The 25379-nt window shown below is 42.7% G+C and overlaps 1 protein-coding gene across 3 annotated transcripts in view; it reads left to right on the top strand.

Annotated features, from left to right (window-relative positions):
* The window catches only part of MTA3 (metastasis associated 1 family member 3), a 988675-nt gene that overhangs the window by 540674 nt on the left and 422622 nt on the right, over positions 1-25379 (top strand). For all 3 annotated transcript variants that reach the window (XM_085612803.1, XM_085612804.1, XM_085612805.1), the window contains exon 14: positions 10727-10949. In XM_085612803.1, coding sequence (XP_085468929.1) covers positions 10727-10949 — 223 coding nt within the window. The remainder of the gene's footprint in view (positions 1-10726; positions 10950-25379) is intronic.

Genomic DNA, 25379 nt, shown 5'->3' with positions numbered 1-25379 from the left:
TAGTTGCAAGATATTGCAGGAAGCTTGTTCTCCCACAACCTAGTTTTAATGCCTGTCCATGAAAGGCAAAATGTAACAATATTTCAAGAAAAAAATCATGGCACATTGTTCTGAAAACCAAGTACACAGCTTGAATTTCCATTGATCTGTAAATTCACAAGAATGTCACTTCTAGCTGGTCCCTGGCCCAAGACAACATTACCTGCTTTTTAAACAAGCAGTTGCAATGCAATAGGTCTCACATTTGTGAGAGTTTAAGCTGTTGGCATTGTAAATGACAATGCCTTTTATTTATCTGTTGTAAAACCCAACACATAAATAAAAAGCATTGTCATTTACAATGCCAATAGCTTAAACTCTCGCAAATGCAAGACCTATTGCATTGCAAATGCGTGTTTTCTTTCTGTTCCAGGACTTTGAAGTGACTTGGCTGATGTGCAGCCCAAGGTGGAGTCTTAGATCTCCAAGAAACAAAGACCATATCATCACAGCTTGGCTGATTTCGAGGAGTTTAACAGCGAGTGGTCTTGCCAAAGATCAATCATCCCCAGTTAGCGCAGGCACTCTGGTTTCCATTTTGCAGTATCTACTTTATGAACGTCGCCATGTTTAGACTTTCCACGTGTCATGTGTGTGTAGTTAGAATCACGCCAAGACATTAAAGTTTAATTCTCCCACCTTGGCCCAGACTGTCTGAGAAGAATCTTCCTGCAATCTGACCAGTGTACTCCTAATTAATCTTGTGCATCAGAGATCTAAAATAGCAGATCCGTATTATGCAGTATCCCTCTTGTTACATTCAGTATCGTCCACTGAAATACGAATGGCTAGGACAGCTCCACCATAGTGAATAATTTCCACAGCATGGCACATACATCTGGGCATACCTGAACGTAGGGTGACTCACTAAGAAAAAAACGAGGGTGATGGATGGCTTGCCCGCCGCAGGCAGTTGCTGGCTCTGCCCTACTCTAGTACACTCAGACAGGATCACCTTATGTAAATTAGAGTAATAAATATTTCTAGCACTTATAAGTAGTAATAACTACCCAGAGGACTACATTTAACTACCTTAAAATATGAAACAATGAGTAAAATTCTTCAGTATTTTTTAAATGTATCCCTTGAAGGTTCTATGCTGTATAATTCACTAAGTTATATGATCAGGATTGAAACTTGTTTAATACATTGTTTGAAACAAAAGTATTAACCGACTGAGCTATGTCAAGGAAAATTCAGTTCTGTAATCTACATGTTACATTCCGTGCTTTCCAGCTGGTGCACTGACACCATTTTATGTTCAGTCAAACGTGTGACCAGCTTGTGCGCTGATTCCTCTTGCAAGCACATTAACCACCAGAGTTATCCACCCCACCCTCCTCCAATTATACTTGCTGAACACAGACATCTGAAGCAAGTGCCTTAACCCCATAACATGACGCGGCCAATGAAGTAAACCACAGCAACTTTAATATTGTGTTTTTCTGATGCTAATTTCTTTTGTTTTTAACAAAGATGTAGAAATTATCGACTATCGCTACTTCTCATGACTTCCCCCATTTTCTATCGTCACTCCACCTTATATGATAGCGGCGCAGTCTTCCTGATGCATTGGATACCAACGGTGTGTAACAGTGCTTAATATGCAATAAAAGCCCACCGCCAAGAAGACACCACCACAGTGCTTACTATTATTGGGATCACTTAGTGTTTTATTTATCCATGCATTTTTGAAGACCTGAAAATGTTGAGCGGGGGAGTGGGAGCACATGAAACAGATGGAGTGGTTTCGCAGACAGCTGATGGGGCACAGCATAAATGCGCGTGCTTATGATACCAGCCAATACAACACCCCTTCGATATGCAGCAAATGTGAGTGCACGGGCACCCTATCCCCGGGCAGACAGGGTAGGGTGAAAGGGACTGACTATAACTGGCAGTAGAGAGCATGACAACCGCGCACTCACTAGGCAAGGCCCGGGATTAAAAACAAATAAATAAACCAGCACGCTGCGATTAGGGAGCAAGTGAAGAACTTGGGAATGTGGTTAGATTCTAAACTCTCATTTGACCACCACTCCAGGACGGTTGCTGGTAAGTGTTTTGGTATAATGAAAGGCCTCCGGAAAGTTCTGGACGTGCTCCCAGTAGCGGCTAGGAAAACCTTAGTCCACGCACTAGTCACCTCTCGCTTGGACTATGGGAATGCCCTCTACTTGGGCGCTAACAATAAAAGCATGCAGAGGTTTCAATATATCCAGAACGCGGCTGCCCGACTTGTCTTGATGCAGCCTAGGAGAGCTTCATCGAAATATGCGCGATCCACTCTACACTGGCTCCCAGTCAAGGAACGAGTTTCCTTTAAGGCCCTCTGCATTAGTCACCGAATTCTTCAAAGGAAGGCTCCGATCTATCTTAACAATCTTCTGTCCCCGTACTCGCCCTCCAGGGCCTGCGGTCCTCGGGCTCGGGTCGAGTTCAAGTTCCTGTTATAAAAAGAGCAAGAATGGGGGGCCGATCCTTCCGTTACCTTGCGGCTAAGCAATGGAACAATCTCCCTGTGGAATTAAGACTGGAGCAGTCCGAAACCACTTTCCGGAAAAAACTGAAGACCTGGCTTTTTCAGCCAGATTAGCTGTCTCAGCATCTCCTTTTTCTTGACCGTCAGCGCTGAGCTGAGGACGGACCACTCTTGCCGCAGCGCGGGGACATACTAGTTAGTATAACCAGGCGCTTTATAAACCTCTTTATTTTTTAGATGGTAAAAAGTGAGCATGACAACCGCGTAGGCAGTAGGCGAGGCCCAGGATCAAAATAAAAAAAAAAATCAACTGGCAAGCTGCGAGGAGATGGCGAAAAGAACACGCAGACCGTGTGCAACAGAAAATCTGGCACCGTGCTGGAACATTAATCATGGCACCCGTGCTTATATCTGTGTGTCCCTGAACGACCTGGCAGTGGAAACGAGCAGACAAAATCGGGCACCATGCTGAAACATAAAGCACGGCGCCCATGCATCTAGCTATATTTTCCTGCACAGCGGTGCCAATAGAAGTCTGCAGAAAGCACGAATTAAGAGTTCTCCCAATGGTCAGATAAGGATGCATGCACGAGTAACCTGTGCTTAGCTAGTGCTCCTCAGCCTTAAACTAAAGTGAGGCCGAGTGAATGAGTTAGGAGACAGCCAAGAAGAGAGACACTGAGCTGAACCTATGGCAAGCAGGAGGCAGGAAAAAAGTAGTTTGCATTGAAGACAGAAGGTCTTGCAGACAGCGCATGCGCGCTGATGCTCGACCTAAAAACAGGGCTGGCTCTGTCCGTATACAGCTGCCACAGGCCTATGTGATAACAGCACTGTGATGTTTCTGTTACTACTAAAACATGTAAATTGTAATACCTTTCATGTTTCGCTTCAGATCATTATGCAATCTATCCTTGGATCTTTAGGGCGCAATTACAGTTCGCTTATTAAACATGAAATATAGTCCTAACATGCCAAAATGGTTTGGTTTGTCATGTTATCACTGAGGATTTGGAGGAAGGGAGCACCTACTACTCCGTTTTCCTTTTCGCTGTTTCATATCCTTTGTCTTTCACCTTTCTCTTCTGATATTGTACATTTCAAATATCCCTTTTATCATACCTTACCCCATTCACTTCTCTTTCTTTCTACCCTTTTTTTTTCTTTTCCTCGTTCATGCCCTACAGTACGGGATAAAGCAAGGAGAGCATGGAGTACACAAGAAGACTTTTGTAGGAAAGTAGGATCTGCTTCTTATGGTTACCCTCACTTTTTGCTTGACGTGATACTTTTTTTGACTAGTCTGACTGGAAATCAACAAATCCCTGCTAAACAAGCTCCAAACCATCCAGAACACCGCAGCCAAACTAGTCCTCGGAACCCCACGACATGAGCACATGACCCAGCACCTACAAGACCTCCACTGGCTCCCCATCAAGAAGAGAGTAACCTTCACGCCTACAAATCCCTCCATAACATCGGACCTAAATACCTCAACTAAAGAGTCTCCTTCCACGTACCCAAAAGGAACTTCTGCTCCGGCGACCTCACCCTGGCAGAGACCCCACGCAACCGCAGAACCAGAGCAGGTGAAAGAGCCTTCTCCCACGTCTCTGCAAAGGCCTGAACAAGCTCCCAGTCAACATCATATGCTCCCCACTCTACACACCTTCAGGAAGCGCCTCAAGATCTGGCCCGTCGACTGATCTGGAGCTGCACCCACCCCCACCCCCAGCACCTTGAGACCCTCACGGGTGAGTAGCGCGCTTAAAAACCCCTGATAGACTGGGGTCCTGATTAGCGGGATCAATCAATAAGTCTGCTTTCTCCTAAAACTGTTGTGTATGTACTTGGGTACACCTCAGATTGGATACTGGGATACCCTTGTCAGTCCCTTGTATATGGTACCCAGGGCATAGGTACCCCATCGGTCTCCCATGTGCTGCAGCATGTATTATGCCACCCATTAAAGACTATTCAAAATGGAACTACAGGCCTACCATTGCAGCCTGTGTAAGTTGGTGCATGCACCTCTTGTGAACGATATAGGTTTCCTATATCTAGGGGTCACTGCACTTAAAACCTTTAAATCTCCCCTCTAGCAGACCTTTACAATCCTAAGGGCAGTCCTAAGTTAGAGGGTGCCCCTGCATGAGTAGGACACCCCTGCAGCCTACAGAGTCAATTTCCCCCGGTTGCTGTGAAGCAGCCATATACTAATATAGAGGGGCAATACGTGACCGCGCGATGATCAGCTCAAACGGCTGCAACGAACCCTATCATGTTTGGTGTCAAACATGTTGGAATCATACCCCAACACTGTTACCGGTGTGGGAGGAATGATTGCACCCACCGGGAGAGCCCTCCGTTAGGCTGTGTGTTCCCGGTGCCAGCCTTCTAGTCCAGGACAGCACAAAATGGTTGCTGCTGACCAGAGACACATTTTTGCCCTCCTGCTGCTGAGCCAAGCTCGAGCTGGGGAAGGAAGGACAATATGCATCCTGTCACAGGGAGGTGTGACCACCTCCCAGACAGGATTTAGTTTATTAGGGCTGGGTGAGTGGGCTTGCCAGTGCCTGAATGTCTGCATGAGGGGCACATTTGGTGTCTCTGTGCATAGTCCAGTTCAAACCAGTCCTGGGAGCTGTTGGCTCCCTCTCTGGCGCAATGCTGGACAAAGGACATGGGAGTGACTTCCCCCCTGTCCATACCTTCCCCTAGGAGGGTCCCCTGAATCTTCCCAACTCTTTCCTTAGGGTACTTAAGGGCTTACCTGGGTGTAGGTCCCTAGATTCTTTGTCGACAAGATTCAAACTGAAACCACTGCACTTTTACCATCTGGGCACTCAGGACTTCGCTGGACTTGTTTGGGCCTGACTTCGTCTCCCTTTCAGTCTGCTGCCTCGTCTGTGCCTGTGCACCATACAGGATCCGTGTAGTGCCTGTGGAGCATCCAATACACCTGAAGATAGTCTCCCTTGGAGTGAAGGAGTCACTCCCCTGCATTCGCAGGCACTGCAAGACTGCTGACCAGTCTACTGATCCCGAGCTCCTACAGACTCCGAAGGGTTCAACAACACGAGGTGGGTTTCTACGTGCTGCGAAGCCAGTGCTGCCCTCTCACTCCGTTTGAGGCCAGAATCCCTCATGGGGACTGCAATACCCGAAACCCTGTGTACCGAGTACGTTTGCAAGTGCAAATGCTTGTTGGCAATTCTGCAGCAAGTGTATAGGGCTCCAATTAACCCCAACCTCTGGCAACTTCTCCTGCAAAGATCTTCACCCTGGCCTGTTTTGTAAAGCTACACGAGGTCCTCCTGTGACTCTAGTGTCTTCGATCTGTGGGTCCTGTGGAGGGTCAAGTATGTCTTCTTTGCGCTCCCCTGATTGCTCTGGATTTGCCCCAACTCCCCTGCTTGTGGTGAGTCTCCTCGACCTCGCTGGGCCTGTTCCTGCAACTTCTTGACTTCCTGTGTGGGTTTCTTTTGCCAAGGCTTGTTGATGTTCCCGACGGACACCGACCCCTCAGCCCTCGACATCCTTCGTGGGACAGCTCGTATCCGGCTCCCTGGTCATCCTTAGCATCTCCTGGTCCCCACAGCTGCAGAGTCAAGGTCATCGACATCTATCCTGAAACACCAGACATCGGTGGGCATTCATCTACCGAGCCCCTGGTCACTCTCAAGAGACCCAGACTCTGTCCCCTCTGTTTTCAGGTACTCTTTGTCAAGAATCCACGTTTGGATTCCCACAGACACTTTCTCCTCTTCCAGCAGCGGCACTTTCCTGAAGTCCTCCATTGAGTTTGACGGCAGTTTCCAACACCACTTCATACCTATGCACCCTGCTTCCATGGGATAGGTAACTTAGGTACCACGGTATCCACTGGTGGGGTGGCTCTCCAACCTTCTGTCTTCCACGGGGTTTCTTCAGGGTCCACTAGGAAGGGTCCTTAACGTTTAAAAATCCATCCGCAACTTACACATAGTTGTACTGAGCCCGCGGTCGTGTTCACACTGCACACGCCCTCCATGGGGTCCCTGTCTACTTACCTTGGGTGGTTCCTTGGGTCCCCAACCTTTCGACATTGTCCTGACTCGGGTCGTGGTTCTTATACCACTTTTTTAGTATATGGTTTTGTCCCCCCCCCACCCCCGGGGCCAACTGTGTATTAGTGCTATTTACTGTCATTTCTTTGCTATAGTATTGTGTGCTTTGTGTTTATCTCTGTGTGGGAGATATTGGAACGTACTAGAGAGTATTATATAATAAATTCATATTTTTATAAATACCTTGTATGGTTTCTTTTTTATTTATTCTATACTATAAGATTGCATTCTGGTGAAACAAGCTGCTTTACACAACTTCAAAACTAAGCCTGAAGGCTGCTCTCCACGGCTACCAATTGGATAGCTTTCTAAGGTTGTCTGAGACCTCTTAAATCACCATAAGAGTTGTCTGGACTGGTGCAATGTGCCTACTAACATTAGTGGACATCATATACCAGGCCAGCTTCTCACAACAGTGTCAACCTATAAGAGTACACCTTTACCTATACCCCAGTTATTTGTGCTCCTAACCGGGGTGCAAAGCCAGCAAGGAAGCCATATAACATACAATACCATTCTCTGCTGAGATGCCATCAAGATCTGTGGTTGGAGGTCACTGGCCAGACTAGGGAAGACTGCAGTATTTGAACGTTTGACACATATGTTATGTGGCTGTCCTAGCTTTTGAGGAAAAACCGAACCTTTTATTAAAACCATATTTCTGTGCTTGGCAGTTAGTTAAAAAATGCTTGAGGCTGTAAGCCGCAGTTTTAAATTGCACAGGTCTAGTTTTTTTTTTTTTAAGTGATAGATAAAATTATCACTTTTACAGCTAATGTTTATGGATTCTGTTTTCTTTAATAGTTGTGTAACTGACTAACAACATGGTGTATTCAGGACCGACATGAACTGTCTATTTGATTATTGGTATTGATCAAATTCCTTAATTTCTGTATTGTGTTGTCTGTTTGCCTCCTTAGCACACTTTGGTTTTAGTTAGAGAGTGTTTTAGTCAAGAGAGTACATGTCTGATTAACTTGGCATTTTTATATGTGTATTAATGCATAAAAGTAGAATCTGGATTGGGCATTCACAGCAAAAATGTATAGGCTATTTGTGATTGTAACATGATTAGCGACAGCTTAACTCTTATTTATTTTGTTTATATTCTATGTACAGTGTCTTTAATGGTTTTTATTAGTTAAGGAAATTATTCACTCATTGAATAATGATCTAGTGATTAAGCATTGGCAAAGCCAGTACGTCGGGTTGTATGAGCTAATGCTTCTAGGTAGTGTGATGCTTGCATGTGTAAACCACATTAAAACAATAGAAGAAAACCTTCTTACTCATCAATGTACTCCAGGTTATAAATGGATAATCAAATTTCCATGGGTTAGTGTGCTCGTGGGTATCACCCTCTGCTTATGAGTGATTCAAAGTTAAACACCATATGCACATAAAGAATACCACAAGTCTCCACTCTTACTATTAATCAATATTATCGTAGTTTCATTTCATCCGTCTTAATAACCAATAAGTTCCAGGTTTCATGAATCATTCATTTTTTTAGTGTTTCGTTTCCACCGTATGACTAACTTCCAAGTGTGTAACCACTTAATTCCTTAGTTTCTATCATTAAGAAATAGCTGCGCCATCCCGTGCTCCCCTGTGCTCTCAAGGCCAGACTCATTCCTAAGAGATTACTCATATCGCTATAACCTACTCTGTGTAAGAATAATCAATGCTTTGTAGAATAATGGCATGCATTAAATAAATGTTCTCTGGACTTGATACTGCTTATCATAGAGGAGTTACCGAAAATTCTAGAAGATCTTAATAAAGATATAGTACAAGTAACGGAAGGATGAATGGCATACTATACTTAATGACATCTATATACAATTGGATAAATATGCCCTTGAAATCAATATAAGAAAAACTCTCAAATTCAAACGGAACACCATTGATTATAAACTGGGTGAAGTCTGTAATTGGGCAGAGGTGTGCGCATGTAAAAGACAAATGAGACAGACAACACAGAGACCAAAGAGTAATTTGTCAACATCAGATGAGTAACCTGTTTAAAGTACACAGCAAAGGGCGATTGTCCAGATAAATATAGATCAACAACAAATTCAGACAATCTTGAGACAAAGACATCTGTGGAACTCGCAACTGAGACATCTGGACCTTCTTTTTCATTGATCAGCCCCACTGCAAACAACTAGCCAACCAGATGCTGTATGCACACAATCCGAGAGAGGGGTAGCAACCAGAGGCTAAACGAAAGCTTGTCCATCAACAGTTCCAAATTAATTCTCACACCATTTGAACTCCAGGTATTACAAAAGGGAACTTCTTTTGTGCCTACCTTCAAAGCCAATGAATTGGAATTGGAAACAATAATGTTTAAATCCATAAGAACATTGTGGTTGCATCACTTTTTTTCTAATATTGTGAAACATAAAAAAGGCGTTGAATCTATGAGAAAATTCTGACCCAAAAGCAACTTCATACCATTGAGAAATAATCACCCCTCCCCAGGAAGTGTGGAAAACAAATACTATGCATGAACGTGCGTTGAATGACAAAAAGGTTCTGGCTGGGAGCAGTCAGGAGCATCACACCTGGTGCAAGCGAAGCGGAGGGGAAACAAAGGCTCACCCTTTGTTAGCACTTCACAGGTACTTAAGAGAGGCAGCTTTTCACTTTGTACAGTCCCTGTTTAGGAGATATGCATGCACTTTAAGAATGTCAGATGTGTTGGTCTTTCCCAGTATTTACAACAAAACCGGTTGCATTAATATAGAGTTTACTTCCCCCCTGAGGAGGCGTTGAAATAATTTAAGTACCACTATTTTTTCTTGTATAGCCCTACTCTTTCCAATGCAGGGTATCAAAGTGCTTTACATCAACACGTGCATATTACATGTACAATAGATTATATGTTTGTAAATGAATGTAAAGGATGTGTGGCATAAAACTGGGGGGTTGCAAGGTGTAGAAGTCACATATCTTCCATAGCTCACTGTGCTATTATCCTCGCAATCCGCTCAAAGTACACATGATTTGGGGAGAGAATGTGACCGAACGGCTAGGGTGGTCAGCCTTGGAGCTGGGGAAACGGGTTTGAGTCTCGGCAGGAAAGCTCAACATTCTGTGATTCTGGACAAATGCCTAACAAAATGAATGTGCCCGTTTGTAATGTAACCGGTGCTCATGTAAATAGCTCTGAAACCTTCGGGTCTAGTTTGCGCTATATAAATCTCCACCCCAAAAAAAAGTTAGACCTGCTAAACATATATATGAGGGCTTTAGATCCGATGTCACTTCTTTGGATGCCACTTCCTGTAAAGTCGTGGCTTGTGATGCCACTTTCTATAATGTCAATTCCTGTGATGTGCCCCATGATGTTGCGCGCCATGATGTTGCGCGCCATGATGTTCCTCGCCATGATGTTCCTCGCCATGATGTCCCTTACATACTGCCTAACTAGGTTAGTCCCCCTACTTCTTTTTTTAGAACTTGTGCCCTGGTTTCCTCCCTCACATTTAGTAACAAAAATAAACCATAGTCTGCAGCTACAAAATCGGCGCTGCCTGGCTCACCTCAGAAACTGCTTGTGCTAAAATGCTTAATAAATAAATTACATTAATTTACAAACTGTAATTACTAGAAACTCATAATTGGCACCTACTGTGTGTTAGTTATTTTGTGTCCAAATATGTTCATGAATTGATGGTATTTTCAAGGTCAATTCAAGCAGTTCATTTTTATTCAGTGTCCTCCAACCCGTTCCATGATAGGCGCCCAGCAAGCAGGATGTGGGAGGCGCCCATCATGGACCGGCACCCCATAGTCTTGTCCTGTCCCTTGCTTCACCCTTGATTGCAGTACCATTTGATATTCTTTAGCACAGCATCCAGTGCTGCAGGGGCCATGCATGAAATATAGTCAGGGGTGACCGAGTATGCTTTCCTTTATATTCTTCCTTCAAATATTCTATGTAACTATTTATGTATTTATTTAGAGGACATTAATAAAACACGTCTTTAAAAATTACTCACAAAAACTGGTTTAGAAAAAAATGTAAAAGTTGTAGTATAAATTTGATTTGCTTTTATTGAAATCAACAACTGTTTTTTTATTACAGGAGTCCCGCGTTCGAGGCCATATGTCACGGCAGGCAACCCAAGGGATGCCAATCCGGAACACTGGCAGTCCAAAGTCGGCAGTAAAGGCCCGCCAGGCTTTCTTTCTTCATACGACAAACTTAACAAAACTTGCACGACAGGTCTGCAAAAATACACTGCGGTTACGGCAAGCGGCACGACGACCTTCTGTCCCTATAAACTGTGCTGCCATTAGGGCAGAATGTAAGCTGGTTTTACCTTTCTAGCTTTATGTGCTGTGCCTCCAATCATTGTCTGTCTTTTTTTGTTTGCAATAAACATTCCTTGTCTACAACCTTTTTGTTTTAAATATTTTCTTCAAATTCACATTTTATCATGTTCGTTCCGGTATCTACACCTTTAAACTTGGATGCTTGTGTAGAAACTTTAAGCCAGTAGGAAGAATGACAGTAGTTAACATGAAGACTACAAAATGTGTCTCCTTCTCATCATCACAGTTACCTCGCATATTGCAATACGAACATGTATCATTGGCAGCACAATGTGTTCAATTTCAAAACTGTGTGAGTCTAGCATCTGTATTTCTGGTATTTATGATGAAATACAAGTATGCATGTAAATTAGCAATATTAAAAGACCTATATATTTATATATTTAACTCTACTCAAAACTAATTATTTATAAATGTGATTAGTTAATGTTTAATTACCAGAAGGTTGGTGTGTGCATGTGTTATTACCATCATTTGTGTTATACAATTTTTCACAACGTATTCTATTTTAAACATTACCATGCATGCCTTTTATATTTCGATTTTTTTTGTCTCATGTATATCCTTAAGTTAAAACAAACTCACTTGCCATTTTAAGGTAGAGGGCACAATGCATATATAAGCTACCTTCTAACCAAAGCATTGCTACCCAGCATACCTACCGGGACTTTCTGGGAAGGACAACAGTTCTATATGCATATACGTATGTGATCAAATGGTTTTCTATTCTATGACTTCCTGATTTTATCATGTAGAACAGCACTTTGGCTTTTTTTAGAATTAATGTGCTAGCATAATTCATTAGACCTATTGTAGCATCTCATTATTTAGTCCTGGAGCTCAGTTTGTTAGTAATTTAAGGTCCATGGAAACTTAATGAAGACTGTGAGACTTATGCATTATTCTTTGTGGTCTATTAAAAGAAGTCTTGAAGGACAGCTGAATTGCCCAGGGGAGCCCAATAAATCCTATTCTAAAGTACAATCCGTATTCAAAACAGATCTATGGCATTTCAATTTACAGCCTGCATTCCATAGTATAACCCACGCTCCTACTTAAAACCTCAAATTCCATGTACAAGCCTCAGTCAAAATTTGGTTAAATTTAAATAACACACTGCAATTTTAAATGTACTTCCTCCAAATTAGAACTTACATTTTATATCTCACCTGCATTCCTAATGAAAACTATTTTCCAAATGAAAACCTTCTGGCCATTTTTTATTGCGCTTCCCCAATGATATCTTATATTCTAGATTTACCCTACTGACACTACACACGTCTACCCCATCCCTACTGCTCTCGCATTTGTAGATTGTCAGAAATAATCCGATGGCCACACCACCTGCAACCAGCTGAATTCCGAGGGAGTCAGAAAGTAACCACTGAATTCTGTTTCAGTACTGCTGACCAATCCCTTGACAAACTTGACTGTGACTGATCAGCCGATGTAAGGCCAAGGCAAAAATCTCTGTTCAATCCATACTTGGTGAACAGACGCAAGCCCAAGGTAAGTATAGTCCAATAAAAGCAATACACTAAAGCTCCTTCCCACCCAACCCCAAAATGTGGAAACAGCCATCCTCCTGGGAACCTGAAATCTTCTGGAGAGCAGAAACATACAGAAGTTGGAACCAGACTACTCTCAATTCATCAGAGTAATAACCATTTGATCCTAATCATTTTATTTAATATTCAAAAAAAGTTAAAACCTACAGCCACCTTAATCTCTGTCTTTAAACACATAGCTTACCTTCTACTCCTTGGACTTTCACCCAATTTGCATAGGTTTTGTATTTTCTAATAACTATCACAGTTTCTTCATAAGGCGCATATAGGTCCACACAACTTACCTTTAAGATGTTCTTCGATTCCTGACCGCAGACACATTTAGCCACAGGCATGTACAAAGAACGCTATGTTCATATTGAAAACTTGATCCAAATCAATACCAACTTCACACTCGTTACATCAGTTTGCACTATGTCAGAGCTACATTTTGCGCTCTCAACAACTTGAGATCAGCACAAGCACGTCTGTGAAATCCTTACCACAGATTGCATAAAATGTATGTGTTTTTCATAAAGATCTCACTACAAACAGATACATTTGTATTAATGAATACACCCACTTCCTTAAGGAAGGACCACATAAAAATGGCAGACACATTTGATATTCACAAGCAGGTGGTACTGTGATACTAAGAGCGCCAATTAATTTTCTTACTTAAAACTGCTGTCAATCAAATTCAAATAGAAACTCAGTAAAACCTGGTGCTTCCTTTATATATTACCTGGTGGTGGTCACCGCTGGTTGTGTATTGTCAGGACCACGTTTCCATCAGAAATGTTTTTTTGTTAGGCATATTTGATGAATCTTTGTGAAACTTTCCCAACAAATGTACCTGAGCTTAAACCTGGAAATTGCAGGTGATCCATTGCTACAGCCAAAACAGCTGAATGAAATTACACCATATTTGGCAGAAAGCTAGATTTTGAGCGAGAAAGTGTGCGTTTTGTGATTGGTGTAAATCCGTTCAGTACTTTTTGAGACATTATGGTTCACATCTTATGTATATTTCAAGCCACGGAGGATCAGCAGACCAGATAGATCACAAGATAAGATTTGATTGGCTGCCACAACATTAACAAGCCATTTTAATACTCGGGCACTCAGACCCGTGTCCTGGAGAAAAAACGAACAGGTTTTTGGGGTCAAAACATTTTTTTTCCAGCAGTACAGTGGATCTGCCGAGTATACACAGATCCAGGGCTAAACAGAAAAAAAAACATGGTCTCCTACCCTTTTCTATTTTGAGCCCTTCGAGTGGGCCATTTTATATTAAATGGGAGGGGAGCTTGTGGCCCCTCTCCCGAGCTATTTTTATTGTCCTGGGCACCGCATCCCCCAGGGCTGAGGCATGTTTGCGGGGAGGGAGAAGTGCAGCCCCCCCCTCCCAAGCCACGAAAAGGCCCCATAGATTTCCTTCCCCAAGGCCTAAGCGTTTTAGGGAGGAGGGGCGTGGTAGACATGGAAGGACCCTAGAGACTGCATTTCCTGGGGCTGTTTTTTCTTTTTTGGAAATGTAGGCACGGGGCCTCCTCTCCCTAAGGAACCTTGGGGACCCAGGCACTTCATACACTAGAGTCAAAGCATGTTTTGGGGGCAGAAGGGTGTGGGGCTCCCCAACCCGAGCTATCCTACAGGCCAGGGACCCTATCCTTCAATGCCCAACTACCAACGGTGTCCCGGAAACCTTATTTCATTGGACACTGCAGTTCCCTGCCTAGAAGAGCACGGGTAAGAAGAACTTCAACTCTCTGCCCATGTTCTTGCAGGCAGTGAACATAGGTTTCCCAACGCGCGGCGGGAGCAGACAGAAAAGCTGCTCCCAGCCAGGAGGAGCAAAGCCTGTTCTTGCTGGTACCTGAGATGTGCGCTAGCAGGGAAGTCAGCAGGACCGAAGGGGCCATCGGCCCCCCGTGGCTCCAAACATTTTAGGTGCCACTGGTGGGACCTTGGTACACATAAAACTAAATGTTGCAGGCTCCAGTCGTACTTCACAATGAGTGCAGGCTGAGAAGCTGGTAGGTCAGAGGGAGTATTGGGGCTTCCCCTGCAGCCCTGAGTAATTCATCACCCTGTGGGTGCTTTGGTAGGACCTGGGACAACCCAAACATTTTACTTTAAAAAGGGAAAGGAAAAATAAATGAGCGGCCAGAGCCGCTCATTTATTATTCTCTGCTCCTAAGCCGGGAGTGCCCCATAATGCTCTGTGAGGGCTTTTAATATTTTTCGATCCTGGTGGTGCCTTTAAAAGTGTTAGGGGTACTACCAATTATTTCAACTTGGTTAAAGTATCAGTCCATTATCCAAATAAAATACAACTTAATCCATAGTTCTCAATTTTGATAAACAAATTTGTAATTTTATTATTCCTTTTTTCTCTTCTTATTACACTTGATTATTAACAAACGATGCAGCCAACACATTTCGCCCTACACAAGGGCTTCTTCAGGGCACCGCAACTCTTGTATCAAAAATCCAATTCCTTGTACAGAGCAAACTAAGCAACTAGTGACGTCCTTCACGTTTTGTTGCGTACTTCCATATGTCCTCCAAAAGCTGTCCACGATCCACTTATTTGTTTTGAATAACTATTTAGTCATTTGAAGAGTAGTGCATGTTCCTTCTCAGTCAAAGGTACACATGTCTGTTCAAGTCTCATGATCAAATAAGCAAGAGTAAATTATTTTGCTGCACCATCCCGGTCTGCCACGTCCTGTTCGCGAATTAGAATGCTGCAGACCGCAAATGCACAGCTTTGGAAAAAGTCTATTCTCATCAGCTAGTTTGGCCCAGAGATCGATCAACGCCTCCGGTTTGTTGGCCTGTTACGCTCATGGGACTCGGTGGCACAGGTCCTCCCTTGTGTACCGGAAGACCTGCGCCCAGTTCGATTCAAGGTTGTCGTGATGCGGCTAAGTTTATGTTTATGGATTTGTAAAGTGCGTAGCTGCCCTTAGGCTTCCCAGCGCTAGGAGAAAACATAACATTGGACTAGGTCAGGCTGCCTGAAGACAGGAGTTTTAGGGAAAGAGCAATGTTTTGAGTCTTTTCCTGAAAGCTAATTCATTGGTTAACATGCACATATCCCTGGCTAGTGAGTTCCACATTTTGGGAACCAGGTGCATGAAAGATCTTCCTCCCCATCTTGCTCTTTTTATTCTGCCCTGTTGCATGAGAGGATCCACTGAGTACCTTAGGGCCTTACTTGGGGTATAGTGAGTGACCAGTTTTTTTTATTAAAGCAGGTCCTCTATCATTCATGGCTCTGTGGGCGATACAGACTGCCTTAAATTTGATCCTAGCCTGGACTGGAAGCCAGTGAAGTGTCTTCAGGGCTGCCCTGGCTGACTGCTGTCTCGGGATTTGGAGCAAGGTCCTTGCTGCGGCATTCTGTACTACCTGCAGCCGGTTAATTACGTATTCGATACAAAGAATTCCCGTAATCCAGCTGTGACATAATTAATGCTTGGACCACAGTTCTGCGGGATTGTTCAGGTAAGATAGGGAGAATTGTTTGAAGCATATTGAGTAAACCGAAACATTTGTCTGAGAGTTTCTTTGCTTGGTTCTCCATACTTACATTTCCGTCTAGCCAGATTCCCAGGTTTTTGATGGCGGTCTTGGGAGTTGGGGGTTCTCCCAACTGAGTTACAATTATTTGTGGCTTGGATACCACTGACTACGTTGGGCGAGCCATAGGCACCAGTGTTGCCATTCGTCACCATGCGTGTTTTCGTTCAACTGGGTTCTCAAGTGATGTCTAGTCTTCCCTCATGGACATGCCATTTGATGGGACTCTACTGTTTGGGGACATGGCTAACTCTGCCCTTGAATGCTTCAAGGAGATTAGGGCTATTGCTTGTTCTCTGGTCCACTCTGCCCAGTCTCTCCAGTTGCATCAATTTTACTGTTCCCTTTGTGGTGGCAGCTTCGTGGGAGAGGCCAAAGTGCCTACCAAAAAAGCAGCCAACGTTCGCGCGCCGCTCAGTCCTACACCCCCTCCCTCCACACACACACACACACAGCCTCACTTGCCAAACCTCTTTAGTGTGCCTTTGCAGGGCTATAGCCACTTGGTTGGATGCAGAATCCACCAATTCTGTGTTGGCAAACGATCATGTCTGACAAGCGAGTCCTGCAAATTGTCTGCAATGGATATACCTTACCCTGCCCCATGTGATCCTCCCTGTGACTGACAGAATCATCTCTCAATTTTGCAGCAGGACGTGCATGTCCTTTTTGCAAAAGGGGCTGTTAAGAAGAGTGCCAGAAGAAGGATTAAGCCTTTACTCCCGCTACTTTCTAGTGCCCAAGAAAGATTGAGATCTTCAGCCTATTCGAGATCTGCACCCTCTCAATGCCTTTCTTCCGCAGAATAAATAAAAAATGCTCACCCTCACCCAAGTCTAGTCTGCCCTCTAATCTGGAGACTGGATGCTGTTGTTGGACCTGCAGGATGCCTATTTTCATATACCTGTCCTGCCGGCACATTGGCGCTGCCTGTGGATCATGGCTGGACTGGAGCATTTTCAATTTTCTGTGCTCCTTCCTCTTTGCTCTCACCACCACTTTTCGGGTGTTCACAAAAGCGATGGTGTGGCAGCACACCTTCGGAGGTCTGGGGTGTCAGTTCACCCTACCTCGACAACTGGCTGTTGAAGGTGGGCTCACCTCAGGCAGTCATCAACCACCTCCAGACCACAGCAAACTTGCTGCCATCCTTTGGGTTCATTATCAACATGCTGAAGTGACCCCTGACTCTTTCTCAGACACTCCCCTTCATCAAAGCCAATCTGGACACAGTTCAGTTTTTTGCCTTTCTTTCAGGAACGAGATCCAGGACATTCAGGCTACACAACCCTAGGAAGATATGAGCGTCTAGGGAAAAGCTGCAATATAAACATTAGCCACGCTTTTAGTGGCTGGTATCAATGCTGAAAGGATTATGTATGCTTAGTGTTGATGATCTGTGTGAAAAATAAGTACCTTTGTTATGTTCTCAATGATGGATTTCCAGAGCTTTGAAGAAGATCATCTGTGTATTAGTTGATGTCAGTTAATTTTTGAGATGCGCTGGGCCCGATTTTGCCTTTATCTCAGAACACGTTGAGAATTGTACAAAACTATTAGAATTTTATTTTATCTTACTTTTGGAAATTAAGCCAAGCGTCTTTTTTGATTGACATGGTGCCCAGCCGTCGATAAGCACAATTAGATCGGAGACCCTTATTAGTTATGAATGTAGTACGTTCAAAAGAATTATTATTACTATTATACTGAGACATCCGTGGCAATATATAATTATTCTCTCCTTCAGAGTAATAGGTAGAACCTATTGGTCTGTTGATTTTTAAAGCTTGACTTTTGAAATGAAGAACCCTGAAATGTTTCATTTTTTAAATTTGAATCATAACTTTAATCCATTTGTAAAACTTAGAAATGGCAGTTACACCAGTAGTGGTGATTGGACTGAATTACAGGGAAGCTGTAGCACAACACGTGCAAGCGTATGGTTTAGCCAACACTGGGGGTGATGTGACATTCATAGTATGGGCAAATGAAGGACTACCGAATTAAGTATTTTATTTATGGGTAACTTTCCTAGCAGTTGATGCAGTCTCTACTTATTTTCATGAGTATAGTTAAGCAGCAGTACCAGTAGCTTATAGAATCTATGAGCAGGTAGAAATATCATTAACGTACCAGGAACATGAAAACGCCTTCCACACATGCACAGACATGTCAGGATAGAACCCTTAATCAATGACGAACCTACATGGTTTAACACCATATCCAACGCCAGCTAATCTCACAGTTCAAGGGATAGTAGCAGTAATAAACAAAGCAATTTACATTTACAGGAAACTGAGACAATAGATCTACAGAACATTAAGTGGAATTCAACCAAGAGATTTTGCACTAGCAGCAGGACAGGCTGCAGGGGAAGCCATCAGTCCACACACAATTAATGCAATCATGGGTAAGAAGCCCTTTGCTCATGATAAATTAATTTTCTGGATTGCGCAAAAAACTGATCAGTAAGAAGCAGTGAATCTGCAGACTACACCTGAAGATAATTAGACATTAGGTCTGTTGCCACCCATTGAGGAATGTGCAATATGGTGAAGTATTTTCACATGCTTGTATACTCCCACACACGAGATACCATCCCTAGGAGTATTACCAGTTGTTGTACAGCAGGTTTAGCAAGAATATGGAGCAGCACCAGCCCTAGATTAAGGGATGAAACTGATTGGGGATTTTGCAACAGTTTCCTCCATTATTCTGGGTAATGTCTGCAGTGAAGTGGCACACCTGGTCATATACCTCAGGCTTACAGCTTCCCCAGTGCAAGACGGGGAACGCAAATTACCTAATATCATTGCTGAAACATAGACAACAGTGGACTGGGATAGCCAAGGTTTAAAAGCTTCGAAACCACAGATTAAGAGCATGAGCGAAAAAGAGGGCACATGTAAAGACCGAACACAGCCACAGTCTGAAAAACAGAAAGAGTTTCAAGGACAGCAAAGAGGCTGTGGGAGAAATAAAATAAGGGCTGGATCTCTTCCACGGCCGGAATCCAACAAGGGTGATTATGGTCTCAGTGATAGGGATAAGATTAGAGAACCACATCGGTACACTGATATGAGTTGTCCCCTTTCTTTTCTGTCGTTGGAAGGAAAGAAACTTGAAAGAGGGGGTCATGAACAGTCTAAACAACCAGAAGGAGGAATCTAAACTATTTTCTGACTTTAAAACACAAAAAGAAGACAGAGCTGCAGGTGCTAAAAAAACAAGTTACATGGTCTTCTACTGTTAGATTTTAGGGCAGGTTTATTGTGTTTGTGTCTCTTCCAGTTGAGGCATAATCTTGCCTCTTAGTCCTGTTCCACTGAAATCCTGTAAGTGAGCTTCTTCAGTAGAAGCCCATGTGGACTGTGTTGCAGTCATCCAGGACCAGTGATCTGACCTTTTTCACTTCGGTCCAGATGTACAATTGTTTTGTCTTTACGATTACCAAATAGCAAATGTGTGCTATTCTCTATTTGGCAAATGCAGACACCCATGTACCAATGTGTCTTTGACACATTTTGCGATTCCCAGTGGGTCACAAATAGACCTACCTCATTAATATTCATAGGTAGGTCTCGGTTTGTGACCCATTGGCAGTCGCTAAAATCACAGGGATGGTGGTCTGCTGGGGTCAGCAGACCACCATGTCTGATAACTTTTTAATAAACCAATTTTAAATGCAGCCCGTTTTTCTTGAAGGATAAACGGGATCAGTTTCAAAAATAAAAATACATTGTTTCCTTTTCATTTTTCCAGAGTAGTTATTAGTCCATGGGACCACTGCCTGCACTTAAAAAATGTTTCCACCAACATTCACAAAGGGGAAGGGGTCCCTTGAGAACTCCTTCCCATTTGCGAATTGGTTACCACCAACTTGGAGTTGGCGGTACATAGCGAATGTTTTGCAACAGCATTAAATGTTGGTTCAAACACCCAATTACGCCTAGGTTTCTTACTTTTCAGACTAGGAATTGCTTACCTTTCTAGTCTGTCAGTAATAGAATTTCCTTTGTGATCTACCCCCATTAAGTATTGGATGTGATCTAGAAGATCTGTGACGCTAATTCTATTGGAGGTTTGCATGTGGCTTTCTATCTGAGGATTCACCTGATAATGTGAAATATTATCATTCTTCTTATTAGTTGATTCAGTAGTGAAGGAATGAATGGTCACAGTAAGGTTCTGTCCTTTTCATTGCAGCCAATTATTTGTCTGTTTAAATGAATGTTATGGTCCAACTTATCTTTTCCAGGGACTTGTTCTTGCATGATGAGTGCTGCTCGTGTGTCTTGAATAAGATAGATCTGCATCCTGTTTGATGGCCAAGGATTAGATGATTTTTCCTTGTATCACTGCAACTGTATTGTGATTTCCTTTCTCTAAATTGTGCTAAGTAGGTATAATCCATCTGTAGACCACTAAGAGATCACGATGTTCCTTTGGTTTCTTCAGAAGTGGTTTTACACTCTTTCGAATCTCTATACATCCTTCCCTCTGTAAAGGATGTGTTAAGCTCTTTAAGCTAGTGTTCGAAAAAGTTTTTGATGTTTGAATAGGAGCAGAGTTTCCCTGTTATGGGTAAGTATTTAATATTGTCTGCCACTTTCTTCAATACTTCTGTCTTCATGGTCTTGAGGCTGTCAATGAAGAGATTGAATTCGAATGGATGACTAGAGTCTACAATATTTATTTACTATTTTTTTTCTCTCTTATGTTCTTTAGTTTTAATTAAATCTTGAAAGCTTTTGCGGAGCTGCGAGGTTGAACAGGGCTTTTCTTGTGTCTTGGAAAGATCACTGGTGATTGTAAATAATTAACTTATCTTATCAGCAATTGTACTTTCTCAGCCTGATTGTGTGTGGAAATTTGGTCCAGTTAATATTGCTTTGCATACCACTAGTGCCCTGCCCCATTGTCAATGACATCATGCACTTACCTTGCAGTTTAAAACCTGGACCAGGAAATCACACTCACCTATGCCCTTTGCTTTGTCATGGATGTAGACAAAGGAAACCTGCCACCCACCTTCCCATCAAGAGCATCTTTGAGACGTTGTAGCTCAGAGAAGCTCATTGAAAGCCTTAGTAACGTTTGCCAAGCGAGCAGTGAAGACGTTCAATTACCCGACTACACAGGTCGACCCAGCAATAATTTTCACATGAGCTGATAATGCACCACGAGCCATCCCATCCAGCAAGTCAACTAGAACAGTTTAGCATATCCAAGCCTAAAGGATTCTCACCCACTGTGACCCTAAAGAGCACATCTTGCGTAATTGAGCATTAAAACTGATTCAGTCCTGCAGCAAAAATATATGTACTTAACACAGTACTCAATAGAGACCTGGACCTATTTTGCCTAGAATGACACATTACTGTTCTCAGCATCCAATACCCCATGTATAGGTTTAACTGTTATCTCGTCCCACCCTATGCCAAGTACTGAAAACAGTGATATTTATAGAATATTAAATGTATCTTTTAACGCTTTAGCTGTATGTTGTGGAATTCGACAAAATCATTTTTTAGTGACATGGAAAAGTCCTTTGTGTGGTCATTCGTATTCACTGTTTCTTTAACATTACCGGAAAAATATATATTTAAATGTCCTTCGCACTTTTGCATTCTTGCAAATTTAAAGACGTTGAGTGCAAACATATTCTCTTGTTCTGTGGCTTTTGGTTTCTGTTAAATCTATCAGTGTTTTGTATTTCATCTAATGTAGCAATAAGAATGTATTATTACACAGGGCTCTATCATCACTATTCACCCAAGCCCAAACGTTTTTATTGTTTCAACTTTGGAGGGGTAAATGGATATGTGTTGATTAAGACTTCAGATTTATGACCTATTTATTATTTTATCTGTTTTAAGATTTTTGAATATCCTCTTAACATATGGACTTTTGCCAATTATGAGAGCGTGTAAGTTGCATGTATCTTCCATTTTAATATTTCTTCTGGGTACATATAGTGATAGAAGTATGCCACATGTAGGAGGTGATTAGTACAACCTGTGGAGTGCGAGTTGCTTGTTAAAGTTTTTCTTTCACATGTAGGATTTGAGGCTTGCCATTTCATATAGGTCGTCTTTATTCAGGCCCCAAAATCAGGTTCACATTGGTGTGAACTAGATAGAACGGTAACTGTGTAAAGTCAAAAGTAGAGAGATCCGTAATAAGTACAATTAAAATAAAATATGAACCACGATAGTTTAACATCAAAATAACTCGTCTGTTACTGCATAATTATTCTGATTTGATGTGATCCAGCAAGACACAAGATGCATACAATACAAACCAAGGACGCAGGCGAATACGAGATGTCCCAATACTGTAACATTGTAAAAGGTCCAAGTGCTGCCAAACCCAGTTTGCTGGCCTTTTGTGGTATGAACGTCCACAAACAATCTTAGCATCAAATCATCATGCGGTTCCATTGGTAGACGATGCTCCATTGGATCACAGTGTTCATACAAATCTCTGCTGTAGCAGACTTTCCAATGGGAAATCAGCAGGTTTAATATTTGAAGTGCCTAATACCCTTGTCTGTAAGCTCTGTACTTAGTAGAATAGTAACTTCTTGCCACAATAACCATTAACATTTGCATTCAAGACTGGAGATGAGGATTACGCTTTTAAAAGACTTATTCCCTGTAATATATTAACTCTCATGTTCTAGGCTCTAATAAATCCCTTGACCAGACTGCTGCTCTAAGGATATCTTTTTTTTTTCTTTAAACGGAGTTTTATGTAGCGCAAACTTGACCCGAATCTGGTATCAGAGCGCTTTACATAGCACCAGTTGCGTTACCGGAGGACGCATTCATTTTTGTTAGGCACGGGGAGATTACGTGATTTGCCCAGAATCGCAGGATGTTCAGCGTCTCTTGCCGAAACTCGAACCCAGTTCCCCAGATTTGAGGTCGACCGCCCTAGCCATTAGGCCAACTCCTCTCCCCATATCTTCTAGTATGCCCACAAAGGGGACTGCCTTTTAAGCAAAGGCACCTCTTGGGGCATGTGCTCCAAACCTGGATGAAGGTGTTACTGCTTTTAGCAGGGCCCACCTGCTCAGAGTAGATGGAACATGTTGCCCACAGCACTTAAAAACATTGCTCACTAGATGATGCTGACATCCATGTTTGTATCAGTGCTAAGGAGCAAGCTTTTCTCTCCTTTTGACGGGGACGCTGAATAGACGGTCCTGCTTGGGTCTGCTCTGTGCAGCTACTCCCCGTACTCTCGTTTGCTTGATGATCTTATGGCAGAAGCACAAAGACCCGATTGTCCAAGAACCTATGATATTCATGCTAGATAATATTTAAGGCACCAGTAGAAGCACAGTCCATCATGTGTGTTGCATCTAGATAAGTTGTGGAAATGTGCACCAAAGTATTTTCGCACATAATTCAAAGTTAATGTCCTGCAACTGACAAAACTACATTTGACATTTTGCCCTCGTCTCTTAAATGTAGATTACGTTCTAATTCGAACACAGCGGAGGCTGCTAGTGGACATGGGCATTGTGGAAGTTTGCAAATGTGCTTAGCCCCTGGTGTAAATTTGTCTTACATCCTACAAATTTGAATTTGCTGTTATATTTCTAATATTTCAAGCACAGAACACCAAAAAGGATGGTATGGTATAGTCTTTACAAGTCAATCAAATTATGGTCACCGTCACTGGACAATATTCTGTTTTGAAGGCACAATAAGCCAATACATGTCCTTCAAAATACTGTACCTTACTACTAATATGTGTGCATTATTTATATGTTATGAGCACATTATGCAGTTATGTTCTGTTGTGGATCTGATGTTGCACAACATTTAAATTGGTACACGAATGTTGCACATTGCCCACAAAGGGTTGGAGCACCCTGCTTTTGACAATTCACCACGGAAAGCTTTGAATGCTCTAGAAAAGAAGAAAGAACTGACCAAGTTGTAGTTTTAGTTCTTCTAGAAATATTACACAAGACTCACTCACACAAGAAAACTTCACCATCCAAGTCAGGGTTCTCTCATCTAAAACTTTCCAAGAGACCACCTAGTTTAATGCTGTTAATTTTGCAATCCCAGCCTTTCGTGAAAGATCAATGAATCAATCAAACAATTTATAAAGCACTACAGAAGAGTATCCTAGCGCTAAGAAGACTGCCATGTTGCCCCAACCACAGAGAATTCGACTCAAAAAGCCAGATTACATAGCCAGGTTCTGAGTCCTTTTCTGAATAGGTTCTTACACCTAATTTTCAGAATGTGCAGAGGGAGCTGATTCCAAGGGTGGGTTGCCAGATAGGTAAATGACACCCCACCCCACTTCCTGTGTCTAATCCTGAGGACCTGCAATAGACAGACTTCTAATGAACGAAAAGATCTACTTGGCATATAATGTGCTGTAGTAGCTCATAGTTCTGCCATGTATTGAAAAAACTTCTGTGCTATAGTCAAGTAAGTCATTAAACTGAATGATCTCAATGTCGGGTAGCCATTGGAGAGCCTTCAGATGGGGGGGGTGGGAGAATAAACACACGTTGAAGAACCTTTAAAAGTTACCTAACTGCAGCATTTGGAACCACCTGCAGTCTCTCAAGCAAATAGTCAGTCTCCAAGAGATGAAACATTTTAGTATAATCTAAACGTGATGTGATTACTCCACAAATTGCAATCCTCTGCACCTAAAAAGGGAGCAGGTGCAAAAAATGTTTTACAGATCTTAGTATGATGAAGCATGAGCCCACTAGTGCAGAGATCTACACGCGCATCAATAGATTCAAATCAATCTCAGCCCCTAAGTTCAGCTTCAAGGCAATGAGAAAGGGCATGTCTACCGTCCCTTCTGGCCAGCAATTCGAACCCCAACTTTGCGATGTAGACCCAAACAGAATTTTAGTTTTTCTGCTGTTCCATTGGGGATTACTGCCCCACATTCATTTTAAAACGGCTGCCAAACAGTTCCTAAAGGCACAAGTTTCCTCAGAAGTATTCTTATCCACCGAGAAGGCAAGCTGGATATCGTCCGATTATTACCTAATTCTGACCCCAAAAGATTTCACCAGAGGGTCCAAGGGAGCCATATAGATATCAAAAAAGGGTTGGGCTGCACACCGAGCCCTGTGGCACACCAAACTTAAGTACTTTAGAATCAGAGAAATGAGACCCTATCCAGACTGCTTAACTACTGTTCTCAGAAAAAGAACAGAGCCACGCCAGGGCTGAACTGGCAACACCTATGTCCTCTAGGCGCTGTAGCAGA

This window comes from Triturus cristatus, chromosome 6, assembly GCF_964204655.1.
Source record: "Triturus cristatus chromosome 6, aTriCri1.1, whole genome shotgun sequence".
Taxonomy (NCBI): domain Eukaryota; kingdom Metazoa; phylum Chordata; class Amphibia; order Caudata; family Salamandridae; genus Triturus; species Triturus cristatus.
This window is presented reverse-complemented; position numbering and strand designations above follow the sequence as displayed.